The sequence below is a fragment of the Microtus pennsylvanicus genome, chromosome 10 (genome assembly GCF_037038515.1).
Source record: "Microtus pennsylvanicus isolate mMicPen1 chromosome 10, mMicPen1.hap1, whole genome shotgun sequence".
Classification (NCBI taxonomy): Eukaryota; Metazoa; Chordata; class Mammalia; order Rodentia; family Cricetidae; genus Microtus; species Microtus pennsylvanicus.
In genome coordinates, this window is record NC_134588.1 from 107118223 (window position 1) to 107140383 (window position 22161).

At 43.6% G+C, this 22161-nt stretch overlaps 1 protein-coding gene across 1 annotated transcript in view; it reads left to right on the forward strand.

Moving 5' to 3' along the window:
- Ush2a (usherin) overlaps positions 1-22161 on the forward strand; it is a 663496-nt gene that overhangs the window by 621474 nt on the left and 19861 nt on the right. The window contains 7 exon segments of the mRNA XM_075987373.1: positions 6399-6473; positions 6475-6518; positions 6520-6582; positions 9526-9644; positions 9647-9763; positions 10789-10951; positions 18767-18822. Coding sequence (XP_075843488.1) covers positions 6399-6473; positions 6475-6518; positions 6520-6582; positions 9526-9644; positions 9647-9763; positions 10789-10951; positions 18767-18822 — 637 coding nt within the window.

Here is a 22161-nt window from a genome sequence, read left to right on the forward strand (position 1 = left end):
TGTGTTACTACTCAACCATATTCAAAAGCCACGGCAAGCTACCCCTTAAAAAGGCCTGCGCGTGAATGGCAAGGGAACGTTCTCCAAGAGTGTAGAGGGACCCATAGGATTTCCTTGATTGTGTCTTTTTATTTATGAGGCATAATTTATGAATGCCGGGAGCAAACCACGCTGACTGATGACTAAAGAATGCCAAAGCCATAAATCAGGAGCCATGTAGGAAGCGCGGACTGTGATCGAATCTATTGAATTAGCTGTTGGCCCGAGCCAATACAGGTATTGGAAAGACCCTTTTAATATCTATTTGTCTCCCTCGCGGGAGTGTGATAACAATCACATTCCATGCCCCTGGGAAACAAATAATTTAATTGTTTGCCTGTTAACACACGACCTATTTACTCCGCTGATTAATGACTGACTGCCATGGCTGCCCATGCTCTTATTTTTTTTTTTTTAATTTCTGAGGTGAATTGTTAGCACTGTATTTTCACTCTCTGGTTTGTACAAACAATGAGGGCTCTTTCCTACTGCCACCCAGAATTACTGAAATGCTGTCTAATCAAACACTCCAAGAAGGAAACATGTGAGGGATGTCACCAAAGAGCATCCCGTGCCGTCGTGAGGTCATGTGTTCGAACCCCTAGGATCTAGTTCAAACAAACAGGCAAACAGAAGCAGTAGCACATAGTTCTGGTGCAGTTGAGACAGACGGGATCCCTGGGGCTCGCTGGCCAGTCGAGCTGCAAGTGAGGGTCCCTGTCTCAAAACACAAGGCGGAAAGTAATTGGCAAAGGCGCGTGCGCGCGCGCGCGCGCACACACACACACACACATTAGTGTTTGTTTTCAAGATTGTAGGTAGTCCTGATGCTAGAACACACTCTAAACAGACACGTGTAGTAGAACTTTTTTGTCGGGACCTTCAGCTCCCCAATAATGCGACGGAGGCTTATTAATTATGAAAGCTTGGCTGATAGCGTAGGCCTGTCTTTGGCTACATCTTATAACTTAAATTAACCCGTTTTTATTAACATACGTGCTGCCCAGAGGCTCGTTTACCTCATCTATGAACTGACCATCCTGCTTTTCTGCTTCCTCCGAGTCTCTGTCCTTTTCCCAGCATCCTCTGGGCCCGGGAACCCTGCCTAGCTATTGGCTGTTGAGCTTTTTATTAAACCGATCAGAGTGACACTTCTTCACAGTGTAAACAAGATTATTTCACAACACTCTATGAAGAGAAGCAGAAACATGATTGTCCCTAGATTTCTGTTCCTGGTTCTATAGCATTTTGCGAAGAGTATTGGGTGCAAGAATCAGCTGGAAGTATGCTAAGAACCCATGTTCGGGTGCAAGAGTCCAAAGTGATGTAGACGACCCTGGTCCAGGAACTCCTCCTGACACACTCCACACAAAGACCATCTCTAGTTCCAAAGAGTGCTTCCTGTTTCTACAGCTGTCCAGGTACGGCAGCTTAGTGTCAGGTGTTCACACTTCATGTAATTAAAATTATTTTAGGAAAGATACAGTAATTAAGTCTTTGAGAGACATGAGTAAATTAAAGAACAGCTTCGTGGTTTTTTTGTTTTGGTTTTTGGTTTTTGTTGTTGTTTGCTTGCTTGTTTGGTTGGTTTTTGATTTTTTGAGATAGGATTTCTCTGTAGCTTTGGAGCCTGTCCTGGAACTAGCTCTTGTAGATCAGGCTAGCCTCGAACTCGCAGAGATCCACCTGTCTCTCTGCCTTCTGAGCACTGGGGTGAAAGGCGTGTGCCACCACTGATGTTAGCAAAAAGATGATACCCATTAGTAGTTAAATACATATTGCACTGAAAACAGCAATGTGTATCTAGGTAGCAAATCAAGCTGGCATTATTGATGTGCTGATCACTGCCAAGTACAGAATCCATGGTTAAACGTTTCCATTACTTTATATTCATTAAAAGTATTTGTAGTTTCTGCATCTTACACTGTAACGCTTCCCATTGTTACTAAAGAAACGGTTTTTTAAAACAATCAACTTGCTCCAACCTGACTTGCCCACCTTTTTAACAGTTCCCTACTGAGAAGCTCTGGACTGTGTAATCTGTGGTGTTATGCTAACTTGTGTGCACATATCGAGTGTTATCAAGTGTAGATCACAAGTCTTTCAGAAGAAACTTTAACCATCATTAATTTGTTTATTGGGGAAGTGTGTTTAGGAGATGCTCTGTGTGCACCGCCTTTTATCCCCTCTCTGTCATGGAATTTATAGTAGGTAACTCCATGTCCCCTCCGAAGGTACTCGGCTTTCTGGTTATTACATTGATCCTTGAAAACTGAAAGGCCAGGGAGCTGGAGAAGGCAGTCCTGCAGCGAAATGCCTGCCTAGCGCACATGAGGTCTAAATTCATCTCCTAGGACCAAAAGAAAAAGAAAATCACACTAATACACTATTCAACATATCCTGCCCATAATTCCTCCATCTTTCTCCATCCATGTTAGCCAGCTTCCTGCCACTGCAGCAACAAATGCTTGAGGTCACTCAAGGAGGGAATGTTTACTTAGGCAGTTTCAGAGGTCACAGGCCGTGGCTTCTGAGTTCCATTACTTCTGGGCCTGTGGCAAGCACAGCATCATGGTGAAGGGGGCACAGTGCAGCAAGCTGCTCACCTCATGGCAGCGGGAACTGAGAGAGGGAGCAGCAAGGGACCAGGACAAAATATGCCATTCAATGATACTCCCCAACAACCACTTTCTTCTGACTAGGTCTCACCTCCAAAACTTTCCAATGTTCTGTTAAATTCCAAAATCCTAAGTGAGTTGATCTTCCCAAAGCTGCCACCTGTAAGGGCCAAGCTTTCAACATGTGACCTTCTGGTGGACTCTTACAATCCAAGCCAGAATGCCACCCTGTCGCATGTTACCAAATTCCATAATTGTTTCTAAGAAGATATCACAGGCATAATCTGTATAATATTTTAATTATGAGCCCAGAACATACCGTAGTCCATGTCTTGTTTAGTTGGACATAGGTAAAAAACGATAATAAATTTTTGAAAGACTTTTTTTTTTTTGTCACAGGAAGTGGGCATGGAAGAGGGCGGGGCAGAGTGCCGAGAGTGAGCAAGGCTGCAGTCATGGAGTCTCTGTCTCTTTCTTGTGGTGTGTGGCATGGCACACACGGCTGCCCTTCCTGTCATGAGACCCACCGCTGCAGCCACCACCGCTGCAGCCACCGCTGCAGTCTCGTCTCCGGCTTTCCCCTCACTGTGACCATTTCCATTTTCACTGCCGCTCATGTGTATAGGCTGAGCCTGCTTTGCATAGCATGCTGATTCATATGGCTGCTATTGTGATCTCAAATTGATTGAATACTAAAAAGGAAGTCTAGGGGGAAAGAGCAATGTGTGATGAAGGTCTCTTGTCAAAGAGAAGAGAGAATACTAGGTCCTATGTAGATTCCCTGCTAGACAGGGATTTTATATTGTCTATATTCTAGAAGATAAAATGCCAAAGTACACTAAAACCTATACACTGAGGACTTACCATTATATTTAACTGAGGACTGGAAAGATAACCTGGGTTTGTTCCCAGCATCCTCATGGGGAAGCTCACAACTATGTCTAACTTCAGCTCCAGCGGATCTGGTGCTCTCTTCTGGCTCCCTCAGGAAGCTGCAGTCATGTGCACATAGCTACCCACTGATGAACACGCACATTTAAACATAATAAAATTATTAGATTATATCACATCTTGAAAATAAGACTCCACCTGATCAAAGGGCTAACTCCAAGAGCAGCATCACAATCCCATGCTGCATCTACGTGGAAAATGATGAGCCACTTCTGGTCACACACCCGAAGGACTCTAAGCCAACACCCACAGAGACACGTTCACAGCCAGGTTTCTTTCTGTCCTGCTCCCAGTAGCCTATACATGGAATTAGCCTAGATATCTATCTATAGATATAGATGGACAAAGAAAAGTTCGTCTACATACACTGGAATTTTATTAAACTGTAAAGGGAAGAAATTACGATGTCTGCAGGAAAATGGACGTAGCTGAACATTACTGTGTTAAGCAAAATGAGCCAGACCCAAAAAGGACAAATAGTGCATGTTATCTTCATATGTGGAATCCAGATTTTTTTTTGTGTGTGTGTGTGTGTGTGTGTGTGTGTAGAAACAGGAGGAAGAGGAGATGGTGACAGAAGTACCTGTGAGACGGAAATGAAAGGGAACTGTGTAGAGGGAGTCGGGGGCCCAGCAAGAAGACCAGAGGGCAGGGGAGGGCAGCAGGTGGAAAAGCACAGATAGAAACAAAAAATAAAAATAGCATATGTGTATGCAAACGCCATAAGGAAGCCCACTTGTGTTTTAACTTTAAAAATTAATATTAAAAGAAGAGAACCGAATGTTCTCCACCCTGGGCTAGACTGCCCCTGTACTGTGCCTCAGCTTCCCACCTGTGTGGCAGCTGTCTCTGTGGGCACGCGGTAGTTATTTGCTAGATTTGTCGCTATCAAAGCTCCCTCCACAGGCTTCCTTCTTGTGACCCTGATTACTATCAGCATGCCTGGAAGTGGCCAAGAGTCTGTTCCTGGCAGGGAATCTGATACTGACCTTTGTACTCTATTTTACATCTTCCCTTGAATAGTGTCTTTTCCAAGCTTGCCTCGCATCTGCTGTGAAAGTCTTCTCCGTTCCTTCCCTGGAAGGTTGCCCTTAAAGTGGTTGGTCTCCAGCTCCTTGAACCAGGCACCCTCCCTCTTGGGGCACATCGTCTGATCTCTTCATCAATAACCTAGTATCTGACCCCTGTAAGTCTGCCCTTGGCCTTTGCAGAGGGCACAAGCGCCACGTGGGTGGTACTCTGCCTTGGACATGAGCCCTGCCATCCCAGGAACAGTCTCCTGTCTCTCACTTCCCAGCCCATCTCACAGGGAACCAGGTCAGCTGAGACAATTTACTCACATTCCGCCCTTGCACATCCAGAGACCTGACCTAATCTAGACTTTGAGAGCCTTGGTCTCTTGTTTACACACAGCAGCAACCTACAGAATCCAAAGCTTGTTTACCGGGAAGAGTACAATGCCAGCCCTCACCGAAAAAAACCCATGCACAGCGCACACACATACACAACATAAAATAGTTTAAAGTGCTTTGAAAAAAAAAAAAGAATTTATAAAAAAAAATGTGAGTGATTCTATGCAAATGAGAAGAGATCGCTCACTGTCTTTAAAGAGCCTCTTCGCTGGGAAGCAGGTTAGTTTTCTCTTTTGAAAAGGGAGCTGCCAGCAACCCTATCAGCAAGGGGCTGGAGATTTACATTTGACAGCAGCTCAACCTCAGAACTTGCCTTTCACAAAGCATCTGCCCCTGACAGAAACACAAACACAGATCGGACTTGGCCTCCCCGTTAAAAGTCTGCCAAGGCATTTCTTCTCTAGGTGTACTGATGTAGGAACAAAACAAGACGAAACTCTTTCCCAACATAAGCCTGCTTTTAAACAATCTATCTGCATGCCTCCCAACACTGTACCCCTGGAGTGCACACATAAACGCAAGCGAGCTTTCCCACACTTGTCTTTAAAGGCCCATGGTAATATTATTATTATTGTTATTATTATTATTATTAAACAGTAAAAGACAACCAATGAGAAAGAAAAATTCCCTGAAGTTAGTTTTACCTGAGAGCTTAGTAAGGAATAGCACTTGGAGACACAGTCTTCTCGTGTTGACATTCCCATCTATCATTCTGATTGATCACTGTGTGGTTGGCTGTTATTGGGCCTAATTTAACCCTATATGCTCGCACATCCATCCACCTGGTCTATTGTACCTGACGTTCGACAAATTACTTCCTCATGCAAATGACGACCCGAGGTGACCTTTTAGGATATTTGTGTTTAATTATACAAATGGTTCTTGATAAATAAGATTATACATCTCCCCATATGTTTGTCCCTTCCTTGATGAAAGGAAATTGGATTTTCATGCAGATTTAATGGAGATGGTGTTTAAGAATTGCTGAGTTTATGGAGTCCAGGAATCCATCCAGTCTCGAGGAACTGACAAAAACCACCGCGCTGCCCGCAGTGGCAGAGAGGAGCATGTCAACCAGCTGTGGTGAGTCTACCTGAGCTCCCTCCTGTGATCCTTCGTAATCACAAGCTTGCAAGATCAAAATTCATCCTGTTCTTTTGTCTTTAGCTGTTTTTTTTTAAACTTTTCATTGAGATACCATAGCCCTGGCTGGTCTGGAACTCACTCTGTAGATCAGACTGGCCTTGAATGCACAGAGATCTACCTGCTTCTGATTCCCGAGTTCTAGGATTAAAGTGTGCACCATTAAGTCCACGCCGGATAGCCTTTTCCAGTGTGAGGGTATCTTGGTTTTGATTGTTCTTGCTGATTCTTTAAGGTATAGGCAGTAGATTCTGCAGGCCAAGTCCCAAGCAGCTGGACTTGGTGTAGAACTGGGCCTGCCCCCCCCAACAGGTCTCAAAGTGCCCACATTCCACACCATCTCCTCCACCCAAGAATAAGACACCCAATGGGAATATCAACCTCTATGGACTCTTCTCCAGCTCCAGCAGGGGGACTCACACCATGGTAGCACACAGCTCAAAGAGCTGAGCTTCAGCAGAGCTCTTCCTAAAAGCCACTGTCTTTGTGATCTGGCTCTTTGTCCTCCTCCATGGTTGCCCATGTGTCACCTCTCCTTGCCCTTCTGAGAGACCAAGTCTTTAGAAAACAGGAAACATCTAAGCTGAGACAAGTACCAGGGGTGTTGATGTCTCCTTCTAACAGGGTGGTGCTGAAGATTCCAGAGACATAAGAAACCCAAGACTTTACACATATGCAAATTCTTTACACTTAGAAAAATAGAGGCCAGGTACTTGAAGAATCGGGCGGCATGTATACCTGATGGGGTTGACAGAGTGAATGCTAAAAGAGAAAAGATGAAGTGAGGAGTGCTTCCAAACCCCAATTTTGACTCACACAGGAACCCCAATTTTGGCATACACAGGAACCCCAATTTTGACACACACATAGATCTCTAACAAAAAGAAACTCCTGTCTCTGTCAGTAAAGGTGAATTCAAGAAAGTACTACCTACTCAGAAGAGGCAGGACCACTGGGCACAGCTGTCTCTAACACATTTGAGGAAAGTCAGGAGACAGGAAAGAGCACAGAGGGATGCTACCATAGTGGGTTGTAGCGTGCCTATTGTTGAGGGCCATGCCAGAAACAGAGAAAGGGCAACATTAGTATGGCAGAATGGAACACACCAGCAAGGCAAAGGTAACTTGGCAAGGTGATTAATTGCTTTTGTAAAAAGGGAGCTGTAGTGATGAGGTGAGCAGGCCTGCTTTTCATCCCTCCCGGCTTCTGCACAGCTAGCTTAGCCCTGGAAATAACAACACACAAATTGTATTCTTTTAAACACTGCCTGGCCCATTATTTCTAGCCTCTTATTGGCTAACTCTCACATCTTGATTAACCCATTTCTATTAATCTGTGTAGCACCACGAGGTGGTGGCTTACCAGGAAAGATTCAGCATGTCTGACGTGGCGGCTGGCTCCATGGCATCTGACCTCACTTCCCTTCTTCCCAGCATTCTGTTCTGTCTACTCCGCCCACCTAATTTTCTGCCCTATTAAAAGGCCAATGAAAGAAACACATAGACAGATGACCCTCCTACATCAGGGATCACTAAGACCCAAGCCCAGAAGTTTACTTAGTGTTTATTCTAATTCAGTTGGTGGCTTCATCTTCTCCCCCTTGGCTGCGGTCTGACCTCACAGACTTTTGAGTTTGCCTAGTTTTAAAGGAAAAGAAGGGAAGCTGGGAAGGATATGCTGCTTAAATCACTTAGCTTCACAGGGTGGGCTGGGTAATAAAAGAAAGTTTTTTCTGGGTGGAGGTATTAAAATATTTGCACAAAGCTGGGTGATGGTGGCTCACACCTTTAATCCCAGCATTTGGGAAGCAGAGGCAGGTGGATCTCTGTCAGTTCAAGCCCAGCCTGGTCTACAGAGAGAGTTCCAGGACAGACTTTAAGGCTACAGAGAAGCCCTGTCTCAAAAAAAAAACAAAAAAACAAACAAACAAAAATGCACAAAGGTTTTACAAGGTGAGGAAGATAAAAATATTTTAATTCCTTGACATAAAAGTTTTTGGTATTTGACAAAAAGACTAATATTTAATGATCCTTGCAACTAGGAAGCCATCACTAAGACAATCCCTGCATTATTTAAGGACAGACTGAGAGCCACCTAGTCTGTCCTCGCTTTGTCTCTTACCTCTGTGGCATGGCTTCGGTCTCTCCCTTGTGGCTCGTGAGTAAGTGGAGATTATAATACTTTGTTCACATAAGCTTATAGGGAGATTGTGAATATCCAAGTATTACATTATGAATTATTTAGACCAATTTAGGGAACGATTTGGAAAAGTGTGGAGAAATCCTCTGAGGCCAGCATACCCAGTGTTGAAACACAATTACCAAAGAAGGCCCACACGCAGGCAAGGCTCCTGGTGCAGGCTAAGGGAATATTAGCATATTTTCTACAGGGCTTCGTATTCAATAAATATAGATGATGTAAATACAATCAGCCCTTGATTATCCATGCTTATAAAATGGTAATATTAATAAACCCAAATAATTTCTATTTGGAGTGCATTGTATGCATTTTAGAAAATAGCAGCTAGCTCCTTAATTATTTTCCTTATGTCTATGTGGAAATTAATCTCTAGCTTCTAAGCGCTTCTTTTCCAAATGAGGTCAAAAGTTTGCTCTATATAAATCAGAAGTTTGTAGTTTTACAAAGACAAATAGCTTTGCAAAACCAGACCTGAGAGGAAGGGAGGCTTGCACATTAAATGTCTGTACGCGCCTCTGACATGGGTCCCAGCACATTTTAGATATGTAAGTTCCTTACAAGTTACTGCAGTAAAATATAAAATTTAGTGATAAAAATATAATTCAATACAGATTATGATTTTTTTATTTCATTTTGTTATAAAGAAGTCCTTTTGAAAGTCATTGAATCCAACCCAGTTTTTGTATATTTGGTTCCATTTTCTAGTACATTCCTAAGGTTAGGGAAGAGATAGTCCACCTTGTCCCCTCTTTCCTGTTGCATCTAACTTCCCATGAACTCTATATTTTAAACTTCCCCTCCATCGGGGTTGGCCATTAGAAGAGTTAGCAAAAAGCTGGGCAGTGGTGGCACACACCTCTAATCCCAGTAATGGGGAGGCAGAGGCAGATGGATCTCTGCGAGTTCAAGGCCAGCCTGGTCTATAAGAGCTAGTTCTAGGACAGCTAGAAGTATTACACAGAGAAACCCTGTTATTGCTTCTTCCAGAATACTTAGTGTGGGGTTCCATTCAGAGCAAGGAATGGCTTCTCCCAGAATACTTAGTGTGGGGTTCCATTCAGAGCAGGGTTATTCCTTGTCTCAAAGTACCTAACACAGGCTTCCATTCAGAGAAAGAGGCACACCATCTCTGACTTGTGACACTGTCCCATTTGGTCCTCGCTCCTGCAACTCTCTGAAGGCACAGCCATGCAGTAGACCCTTTATGACCTGAGACCCTTCACCACATATACCATTGCGGTTGAGGCCTGCACCAGTTTCAGCGGCTGCAGTAGAGGACCAACAGTGAGCTGAGGCCTCACACTGCCCCACCCTCGGGGCTGTCTCCACCTCAGGTGCACACACCAGGCTCGAGGATGGCCTCCTTCTAGTGGACGCTCCCTCAGCTCCCTGCTGGTGTCAGTGGAACAGATAACTAAACAGAAAGGAGACCTGCCACAGAGGTGCATAACCAGCCAGCAGGCCCCCAAAGGTTACAAAATAGATGCATACAGAAAAAAATTCATTTGAGCAGTTATGTTACTTGAACATGTTAGCCATAAAAGAGAAAGGTGACCAACAAAAGCATCCTGAAGCCAGAGGGACAACGCTTTGTGTTTGCAGTCACTAAAGATGCTCCCCTGAGGGTTCTCTGGACCATACACTCTGCAGTCCTCATCTGGAGCTAAAGAGACCTCTCTGCTTAGCTGGGAATTGCCCTGACTGAAGTTAAAATGTCAGGAAGGTCAGTGTCTCGAAGAACAAAAGGTCTTCATTCAGAGTAATCTGGAGGAAAGGGGATTTCCTATGTTCTAAGTAAAAAGACTTACCTTGCTCCTCTGTAGAGAACCAAACGTCTGCTCTTTATCAATGAAAAGGACTGCCCGTGAAGCTGGAGGAGCTGCTCAATTGGTAGAATGCTTGCCATGCAAGCATGGGAACCTGTGTCTGATCCCCAAATCTCACATAGAAAGCCCAGGGTGGTGGCACACACTTAGATACTCCAGTGCTAAGGTGGCAGAGGTAGGTAGAGCCCTAGGACAGTCAGCCTAACCTACTTGGGAATTCCAGGCCGGTGAGAGATGCTGTCCCAAAAAATTGGAGTGGAGATGGGGCTGGAGAGATGGCTCGACAGTTAAGAGCACTGGCTACTCTTTGTCGACCTGGGTTCAATTCCCAACACCCACACGGCAGTTTACACTCCTTGTCAGTAGTTCTTACGCCCTCTTCTGGCCTCTGCAGGCACTGCATGCATCTGGTGTAACTTCACACCTTTTCTCCAGTGTTTTACTTCTCATTCCCTGTGGTCGCAGTGCAGGGTTCCTGAAAGCCACATCTCCTGAAAATGGAATTTTCAACGAGATTGCAAAAGTGTCTTCTCCTCAAAATATAATCAACTTCTGCAAAGTGGCAGATAACCAGATTCATGGCCTGTCTCCTTTCTCCAGACCCTGACTGTTCCAGCTATGACCTGCAGCTGTGCCAGCCCTGTCCTCCTGACTCGGCCCCACCCTGCCCTCCCAGCCACACAGAGATGAAGTATCGGGGCCCTGGACACAGCCGACCTGATGGAGCGGCAGCCTCCAGGGCGCAAGTGTGGTCCACAGTGAGGCGGGCAGCATGACTTCCGTGGGTCCCACGGGGACCAGCCTCACCACCAGGAAAGGAAGTGAGTACTGATGTAAAGGGGTTAAATCAGCTCCCTTTAGAGGGCGGGGTTTGCCTCAGGCGAATCCATGCCAATAAAGGGTGCGCGGAGAGGCGGCTCGTCCCTTTTGTTCCTCGCTACCTGTGCTACGCTGGAACTTTGGTTCAGTAAGTTTAACAATAAACTGGTAAATATTCTTTGATATCTGCATTGCCTTTATTTTGTGCAGATACATCTGGCGCCTCCCCCGTGGGGCTTTGCCGAGAACCGGCCCCGAACGGAGTCTCTTGCACCCCGGGGTCGCTGCGGCGGTCTCTCTGGGCGCGCGCGGAAGAAGTAGAGATTCTGAGCAGTCTCTCTGGGCGCGCGCTGAAACAGCTGAGATTCTGAGCGACTCGATTTTCCCTGCTGCTTGTTAGAGTATCAAGCAGTGAGTTTGATATCCACAGAGCCTTTTTAACAGCGCCTAAGCCTCTGTTCCGAGCCGCCCCGGCCAGATTTCCCGTGCGCAACCGCCCGCCGGCGCGCGCGCTGCCTGTGTCTGCTCCCCCTCCCACCACCCCCACCGCCGCCAGCGCTCAGGTCACGTGACAGCGGCCTGAGAGCCCCGGCAAAAAATACTTATCAGCTTGGTGTCTGTTTCAATTTTGTTTTTGAGTCCTTTTATTTCAGATTTAGGACACGTGGATTCAACTGGGCTCTTTCGCCACCACTGGCAGGAACCAGTTATTACAGGTAAGAGAACTTTTTCTTTTCTAAATAATGTCTGACAACGTGACCGCAGCCTATTTCAATAGTTCTTTTGAATGCACCATTTGGGAGATCTTACAAGAGGTGTCTACCACACCACATATATGGATATTCCTGGGATTCTTAATTTTCCTTAGCACTATTTGGTTTGATAATAGGAAAATGATCAAATCTCTTAAGGCAGAGGTTGAACGTTTAAAAACTATTGAGAGTGACAACAATCTTTTCAAGAATCAGTTTGAAGTTCTCCAGGAAGAAAACAAATCTTTGTTTAACATGACTCGGTTAACTGAGCAAAATCTAAAAAAAGTACAGGTTGATGTTAAGGAGAAATTCATTACTATGGAAGAAGGAACAGCTGAATTGGATCGTAAGTTTCAGCAGTCCCTTTCTGATGTTAAGGAGAAATTCATTACTATGGAAGAAGGAACAGCTGAATTAGATCGTAAGTTTCAGCAGTCCCTTTCTGTAGGAACTGAAACGTTAACTGAGAGAATCAAAACTGCTGAATGTGACAATCGAATTTTGTCTAAAGCGTATGACAGATTGGCGGAAAGATTGTCAATACAAGAAGGCACGGTTTATGCCATAAAAATTATGTCCAAAGATGACAAGTTATCTCTACTGGACAAATTTCATACTCTAGAATCCTCAATGAAGGCTTTAGAACATAATTCTGGGCAGGAGATTCAGACATTACAAAAAGCAATGGTGAATAGAATTGAAAAGATTGAGGAATTTCTAAATTCTGATGAAGAAGAGCAAAGGGTAGAGAGGCAAATTTTAACTACATCTGTGGATAAATCCCTCCGGGACAATTTTCACAAAGCTCTACCTACAGCTCTACATGCCTTTCCTGTAATAACAACAGAAAAGGTGGTTGGTTCCAGAAACCCTAGGGTCATCAAGGAAGATACATGGGAGCCTGTCCGTATGAATGATCTCAAAGAAATTAAACAGGCCATCATGTCTTTTGGGATGCACTCCCCTTTTGTTAAAGAGATGCTAAAATCTTGGGCCACAACAAGCAAAGCAACCCCCTTGGACTGGCTCCAGCTGAGCTCCGCGGTCCTTGAGAGTGGACCGCACTTAAAATGGAAATGCTTATTCAGGCAAGAGGCTAGACTTTTAGAACAGCAGGAAAAGGCGAAAGGAATTGACGTTTCCCTAGATAAAATTCTAGGTGAAGGGCTCTTTTCAGACCCTCAGGAACAAGCTAATTTGGATGAAAACATACTTTCTATGTGTACTACAGCAGCCTTAAGGGCTTGGGACAGAGTACAAGACCCAGGACAGAGAATGGAATCATTTGTCACAGTTAAACAGGGTCAGAGAGAACCCTTTAGTGACTTTTTACAAAGATTAACTAAAGCTGTACAAATGGGGATACCTGACCCAGAAGCAAGACGTATAATAATTGAGTCTTTGGCCTATGAAAATGCTAATGTGGAATGCAAAAGGATCTTGAGGCCTTTAATGTTCAGATCAGCGTCCTTGGAAGAATGGGTCTTGCATACACTAGATGTTGACACATTTGACTATGGCACTGAAGCATGGGTAGAAGAAGCAATTTCCAATGGTAAAAGGAGACACCAGAATACCAAATGTTTTAATTGTGGCAAAATGGGTCATATGAAAAGGAATTGTAAACAACGGGTTTTCAGAAATAATAATAATGCGTCTTCTAGAAATAACAGGAATAGAAGGAATCAGCCTTCAGGTTTATGTAGAAGATGTGGGAAGGGCAGACATTGGACGAATGAATGCAGGTCTACAAGAGATAGACAAGGCAACCTGATACAGACGGGAAACGTGAGAGGGGGGGCCTCTCAGGCCCCCATGGCAAACATGGTTCAGACATTCCCAGTTTCTGCAGAGAACATGCCTCGTCAGGACAATTAGAAAGCCACATGCCTACTGTTACAAGCAATAGTAATCAGAAAGATGAGTTACGTGTGTTTTGGCAAACTTCTATAAATGATCAAAGACCTAAGCTGAGAGTGTGTGTAAATGGCATTTTTATTACTGGCCTACTGGACACAGGTGCTGATGTAAGTATCATTACCCCAGAATCTTGGCATCCATATTGGCCTCTTCAGAATGTAAATGTTCAGCTCCTGGGAATTGGAACCCTATCTCGAGTAAGACAGAGCACGAGATGGGTTGAATGTATAGGGCCTGAGGGACAAATAGGAAAATTAAGGCCTTATGTAGCCAATATTGCAATGAATTTATGGGGTCGTGACCTATTACAACAATGGAATACTCAAATTAACATTCCTGCTACTTCTAGAGCCCATATTTCTGAAAGGAATATTAAAAGTTATTACAAAAGGACAAAACCGGCCATTAGGGCTGTGCAGGAACAAGCAATTGATGTCCCTTCAGAAATACCAACAGCCTTGCCTCTAAAATGGTTGACTGAGAAACCAATATGGACAAAGCAATGGCCTTTAGCTGAGGAAAAGCTACAGGCTTTAGAACAGCTGGTACAAGAGCAACTAGATGCTGGACATATAGAAGAATCTACCAGCCCTTGGAATTCTCCTGTATTTGTGGTTAAGAAAAAATCAGGTAAATGGAGAATGGTGACAGATCTCAGGGCCATCAACAAGGTTATTCAACCTATGGGCCCTCTGCAATCTGGAATTCCGTTGCCCTCTTTATTACCAAAAGGATGGCCTCTCATAGTTATTGATTTGAAGGATTGTTTTTTCACTATACCTTTGCAAAAAGAAGATAGAGAAAAATTTGCCTTCACAGTGCCTACTTATAACAATTCTCAACCTTCGAGGAGGTACCACTGGACCGTCCTCCCCCATGGTATGTTAAATAGCCCCTCCCTGTGCCAATATTTTGTGAACCAACCATTGCAAATAATACGCAAGAAATTTCCCAAATCTATTGTATACCATTACATGGACGACATATTGTTATCTGATTCAAACATAGATACCTTGAACAGGCTGTTTGAAGAAATACAGATACTGTTACCTAAATGGGGATTGCAAATTGCTCCTGAAAAGATTCAGAAGGGAGATTCTGTTAATTATTTAGGTTATAGAATAGGTTTGCAAAAAATTAAGACACAGAAGGCACAAATTCGGAGAGATCGCTTACGGACTCTTAATGACTTTCAAAGACTGTTAGGAGACATTTCCAGTTTACGACCAACTATTGGGATAACACCTGATCTAATAATTCATTTGAACAAGACCTTGGATGGTGATAAAGATTTAAACAGTCCCAGAGAATTAACAGCTGAAGCAGAAAAGGAACTGACAATGATTGAGGAGAAATTACAACAGGCACATGTGGACAGAGTGAATCCAGAGCTCGATTGTATTCTCGTCATATTACCATCGAAAATTTCTCCTACAGGAATTTTAATGCAGAGAGATGATATTATCTTGGAATGGATCTTTTTACCACATAAACCAAGTAAGAAACTGAAAACTTATGTGGAAAAAGTCTCTGAGTTAATTATAAAAGGCAAGCTGAGACTTCGTCAACTAGCAGGCATAGACCCAGCAGAAATTATAGTGCCTTTCACTGCTGATGAACTAAAGAAATTATGGGAAGATAATGAACCATGGCAAAGAGCTTGTGCTAATTTTTTGGGAGACATTAATAACAACTATCCAAAAAGCAAGCGGCTCAACTTCATAAAGAGAACTTCTTGGATCCTTCCTCGAATAGTCCGTGATGCTTCAATAACTGGAGCCCGTACATTCTATACTGATGCCAATAAATCAGGGAAGGCAGGTTACAAATCAGAAGACTTGGGTAAGGTGGAACAAAGTCCTTATGATTCTGTCCAGAAGGCAGAATTATATGCCATTCTTATGGTACTAAGAGATTTTAAAGAACCTATTAATATAGTTACTGATTCACAATATGCAGAAAGAGTTATTTTACATATTGAAACTGCTGAATTTATACCTGATGATACAGAACTAACCTCATTGTTTATCCAGGTTCAAGATTTGATCAGGAACAGGCTTTGCCCTATGTACATAACACACATCCGATCCCATACGGGTCTGCCAGGTCCTCTAGCACAAGGTAATGCAGAAATTGATCAATTATTGATTGGTAGTGTGCTTCAAGCCTCTGAATTTCATAAAAAACATCATGTTAATAGCAAAGGTTTGAAGAAAGAGTTTTCTATTACATGGCAACAAGCTAAGGAGATTGTGAAGAAATGCCCTACCTGCTCTTTCTATAACCAAACGCCACTGCCAGCAGGAGTTAATCCAAAGGGCACTCATAGAAATGAAATCTGGCAGATGGATGTGTTCCACTTTGCAGAATTTGGCAAATTGAAATATGTTCATCACACCATCGACACTTATTCAGGCTTTCAGTGGGCAACTGCTTTAAGTTCAGAAAAAGCTGATTCAGTAATCACTCATTTATTAGAAGTCATGGCTATCATGGGTATACCTACACAAATAAAGACAGATAATGGTCCTGCTTATGTCTCTAGGAAGATGAAACGGTTTTTTGATCATTACAATATCAAGCATGTTACAGGTATACCATACAATCCTACAGGTCAAGCAGTCATAGAAAGATCAAATCGAACTATAAAGGATATGTTGAACAAACAGAAAGGGGTGGAAAACACCCCTAGAAATAGGTTACATAATGCTTTGTTAACCTTGAATTTTCTCAACGCTAACGAGAAGGGAACGACGGCTGCAGAAAGACATTGGATAATGGAAAAGTCTGCTGAACTAAATCAACCAGTTTATTTCAAGGATGTACTAACCTCACAATGGAAGCCAGGAGATGTGCTGCGTTGGGGAAGGGGTTTTGCTCTTATCTCCACAGGTGAGGAAAAATTATGGATACCGTCAAAATTAATAAAGGTTCGGTTTGAGGAAGAGAAGTCACTTGGAAAAGATAAATAACAATTCATTCACAAGGATGACCGACATACAGATGGTAAGGATTACTAATAGGATGGGGGCAGGGTTCTTTTCTTATCTCCACAGGAAAATATTCATCTCCAAAGAATTTGAGGGACCCTGAATATTTAATTACTGATGGATGGAAAATAGATACGACCCATTAAACATCAACAATAAAATTCTATACGTATCGTAAGTATTGGTTTTATATATATTTATGTATATTTATATGTTTTATTGAACACTTCTTTATAAATGTGTAGAGCTGGTTTTGGAGTTGGACTATGGCTCAGTCCTTCTTCAATTCCAAGCCTGTTGATAAGAGATATTTCAAAGTTTCTGTCTCAGGTCAGGAGCCATGAAATGGGACAGAATAAGAATAATTTTATACTTGATAAACTTTCTTTGCCTTCCCTCACATCTGTGTCTTTCTTTATATGTCAGTATAAGTCCTTGTTGTTAATGTTTAAATTTCCCATAACAAGCAACATATTTTCCTACAGTAATTTTTGAAGTTTCCAGGATGAAGATGGGGCCCCACAACACCAACTCAATCTGGTTTTTATGACGTCATGAATTTTTTTTTTTTAAGCACTAATTTTGGATCTGTTTTTTGGTACCAATTGCAAGAGACAATTTCATATGATGCACATTTTTGACAACGCTCTGGCCGGACCTTCTCGAAACACACAGAGACTAGTTATAGTCTTCTTAAGTCAAAGGTTAATTTGGGAATTTTACCATCGTTTGCTTTCACAGGGGCCCCTAAGAAGAACGTCGCCCCCATGTCAGCTAGAAGCAATCTAAGAGGACGACGTCCCCTCTCCCAACAGAGTTTGCCCACAGGGTTAGGGACATCTTTTAGTGGTTGGTTTAGGGGTGAGGGGATGGGGAGATATTGTATGGAATTAGGGATATATATATATAAAAAAAAAAAGAGGGGGATTAACTGGGTTGATGGGATGATTGGTATTTGTGACTTACTGTTTTTAGAAAATTATGTTGGTACTGTTTCTTGTATATTGATATATTGAATATTGAATGTGAGTGTTCCTACCTCTATTTTGGTATAAGAGTATGCTTATATTGTATGGATACATCTATCATATCACAATGTACATTTCTACCTCTGGTCCTATTTATGTAATAACATTGTTTACATTTGATAAGTAATGACATTGTTTACAAGTGAAGATCATTGTCTTCATACATTGCACAATTGTTTATTCCCTTAGTTTTCAAATTGGATAGGTATTGAGAATTACATGTTTGTCATATTATTTTTAGGTTAATCAGGTTTTTTAGATACATAGAGATTATTTTCAGTATAGATAGTATAATCTTCAGCCTCTTTGAAGAGCTGTAGAAAATGGCCTTTAATCTAACCTAGAATTATGTGCCATTGAGACACAATTTACTCCTGGCAACACCACTCTACTCCCGAGAGAACGTTGAGCACCAAAGACACTCCACTGGGAGCTTGTCTTCCTGGCAGAACTGGCCTTTGGGTTAAGAAAAACCCATACCTCAACTACTGACTAAGATATAAACAGGATTGTCTTATCTTGCCAAGACAGGGTAGGATAATCCTAAGAAAGTTCCTTGCATTTGAGAATGGTATGTCAGTTATGTTAGGCCTTAGCCAAAGTTGGTTGACTCAACATTGCAAACGAGATTTTGGGTGATTGCCCAGGCAGTCAGTTGTCTCTGTCATTTGTTGCACATTTTGGATATCTCTTTTTTGTTAAGTAATATTTACTCCCTTCTCAGATCTTTGATGGAGTTGAAGATTATTTAATTGTAGTTACTCTTTAGCAAAACTTTTGCTCTCAATATTGTTTGTTATATTTATCATTTGTTATTATTGTTATAGTTATATTTGGTTTAGTTGTGTCTTATTTAGACAAAAGGGGGAGATAAAGGGGTTAAATCAGCTCCCTTTAGAGGGCGGGGTTTGCCTCAGGCGAATCCATGCCAATAAAGGGTGCGCGGAGAGGCGGCTCGTCCCTTTTGTTCCTCGCTACCTGTGCTATGCTGGAACTTTGGTTCAGTAAGTTTAACAATAAACTGGTAAATATTCTTTGATATCTGCATTGCCTTTATTTTGTGCAGATACACTGATGGCCGGTACCTGGCACAGGAGATCCCGCGTGAGAACGGGGATGCCAGTGGGACTGTAAGGCCTGTGTTCGGTGGCATGGGCTGCCACTGAGACACCGTGTAGGTGACAACCAGAGAAAAACCAGGGCAAGTCGGCAGTCCAGGCTGGTCTGGAACTTACTATGTAGACTAGGCTGGCCTCAAGCCTGCAGCAATTTCCTGTCTCCATCTCCCAAACCCTGGGATTACAGGTGTTCCACCATGCCTGGCTAAGCCCACTGCTCAGAGATGCTTCCCCTCCCTTTATCCATGTACTTCCCCAAAGCAGTGAGATATGGCATGTCAAGAAGATCATAAGATGGACATGCAATGAACTGTTAGCCAGTTAATTAGATTTCTATAAAATGACTTCCATTCCTAATATATACACACACACACATACAGGCACATACGTAAATGAAAATTGGGGCTGGGCAGATAGTTCAATCACAGAAAGCCTGAGAACCTCAGGCAGGTCTCCAGAACCCAAATGAAAAAACCCTAGATGGAGTGACACTCTTTGTCCTAGCACTGGGGAGGCGCCTAGGTGGTTTCTGAGTTTGCTACCAGTCATACCTACTCGGTGAGCTCCAAGTCACTCAGAGTTCTTGACTCAAAAAACAGGGGAACAGAGCCTGAGACAGCCTACCAGCACTACCAACCTCTGCTTTCCCTAGACGCATTCGTGGGTCCCAGGGCATCCTGGCCACACATAATGGGGCCCAGGCCATGTGGGGCCTAGGGCTGCCTGGCCACATGTGGGGCTCAGGCCACACAGCTGTCATAGCCAGCAGAACCAGGTTCCAGGAAAAGCCGTAAGCTTGCACCACCCAGGAACAGACCATCCAAAGAAAATTCCTAACATTCCAACCATTGCAGATAGAACCACCTGCCAATACACCCCCATTGCTTTTCACCAGGACACCCCTAGACAAATGTCAGCCAATCAGGGGTACAGAACCTTAGAAATCCCTCACCCCTACTTTTGCTACTAGAAAAAACAAACTCTGAGAATCCAAGTTTGCAAACTTATTTAAGAAGAAAGGCTCTGTGCTTTTACATACAGGACTTGGTTTCCTAGTTGGCTTTGGGGGGGACTCTGATCTGGGCATAACAGCAGGTACACACGGTACACACACCCACACAACTATGCTGCTCTTCACACATGCTCACACATACATGAAAGTTAGGAAAGGTATTGGGAATAACATCACTATCAGAAGCAGAAACATAATTTGTGGGATGCAATAAGAAATGAAAATACAGAGTTCCTGGTTCAAAACTTACTCAGAATTCCAATAAATCAAGAACCCAACATCAGGCTGAACCCAGGACTCCTCCTTGGGAGGCCTGTGTACCCAAGGGGTTACATAAACAGGAAGCCAGTCCTACCAGTAATCCCACCACTTAGAGGCAACAGCTTTCAATGGTTGAGTTGATCACCCCATTCTTCTCTACTTAGATGGTTTTTATTGTATCTGAAATCATAGTATAACTAAAATTTTCACACTTGGCTTTTTTGTTTGTTTGTTTTTGTTTTTTGAGACAGGGTTTCTCTGTGGCTCTGGAGCCTGTCCTGGAACTAGTTCTGGTAGACCAGGCTGGTCTCGAACTCACAGAGATCTGCCTGCCTCTGCCTTCCATGCTGGGATTAAAGGCGAGCCACCACCACCGCCCAGCTCACACTTGGCTTTTTATACTTGACAATATTTGGTTTGTATTCTTTCTGTCATTTAAAACCATTGTCACTTAAAAGCCTTCGGCAATTTCAAAGTCTGTGGATTGTGTTCTAGAATTCCGGGGGACATTCACGGGAGCTCCTAGACCTAGACCCCAGGTTAACCTTGACCTTGAGCTGACCTGAGTGACAGGGCAGACCCCACGAGTAGCGAGTGGGATGATAGAAAGCCAGCACCACTATGCTCAGCGGCCCACCACCCCTCAGCATTCCTGTTCCCAGGTCACTTGAACATCTTCCTCTCCGACCTAACTCATGCAAGCCTCCACTTGAAAGACCCTCATTTTCAAGGGCGATGGGAGAATTCCCCCAGACTCAATAATTCAGGCCAACAGATGCAATCAGCAAGAGGTGTCTTTATTGATTACATAGGAGCCTGTGGGTGCACCAGCAGCTTACGCCAACTGAGCACCCGGGGCAAATTCAAACAGCCATATTTATAGGGAAAAATGATTACATAAGAGGGTAGTATAGCACAAGCATTTCATTGGCTCTCAAATTGGTGGGCTTAGCTCATCCTGGGAATGGCCCCACGTCTATTCTCCAATTTCCCCGAAAAACCATAAAGACAGATAAAACACCCTGCAGCCAGTTGACAGTTTAGATGATAGAATGTCTTGGGGGTGGAGTATTCCCTCTCCTCAGTCCCGAAAAACCACAAAGCTAGATAGAGCACCCTGCAGCCAGTTGACAGTTTAGGTAGGATGTCTTGGGGGGTGGAGTATTCCCTCTTCTTAGCCTAGTCAGTGAGTCTGCAACCCATAGATAACCAGTTTTAGCATCGGCTGGGGGGGGGGCAGCTAAATTTTCAGCAGAGTTTAACATAGTACGTGGGCACGGGGGTCTTTCAAGTATGGGAGGGTCTTTCACACTTGCTCTGCACACACCCACAGCCAGACCTGATCTCCACTGCTAACTTCGCAGAGGCTGGTAGGAATCACAAGTCAACAGACGTGCGCCTGCATCTGACCTTATCTACCTTCAGCCTGAGCCTGAGACCATACCCGGTCCCCTCCGTGTACACCTGGCTGGAAAGCCACTTCTCTCCTGATGCTAATAAACCTGGTTCCCTCTCCTGGCACCACAACCCTTTTCCAAAGATCAATTTACATGAGCATCTCCATTTGTCCCTTCCCCAGACCCTTCTACTTCCCCACGGTTTGTCCTTGACCTCCATATTGATGACTACGGGACTGTTTCAACACCACCACCCCCCTTGGCTCCCTCATTGACTATCCGGGAATGTTCTGTGTAATTCTAGTTCTCATGACAAGCACCTCCAGGTCGCCTCCTGCCCCTGGGATTAGTCTTATCAGTTGGTTTTCTTGTCTTGGTTGTAAACCTGGCTCCAAGCCTTTCTACTACTTTCCCTTTCCTCCTTTTGCTTAAGTCCTTCCTTCAGTAGGGTTCACTCACTTAAAGACTACAGTCCCAAATGAAGGCTGATTAGCGAGGGTCACTTCCTTCCTGAACCATTCCTAATTCATTCTCTGACCCACACTTTCTCTGTTCCGGTCCTTGGCAAGGTACCTTAGACTCCTCCAAAATATCATTTCTCATTTCTGTGGACAACATTTAGGTTCCTGCTGTCCATATGATAATCAGAGCATACTGTGGCAACTCTCAGTGT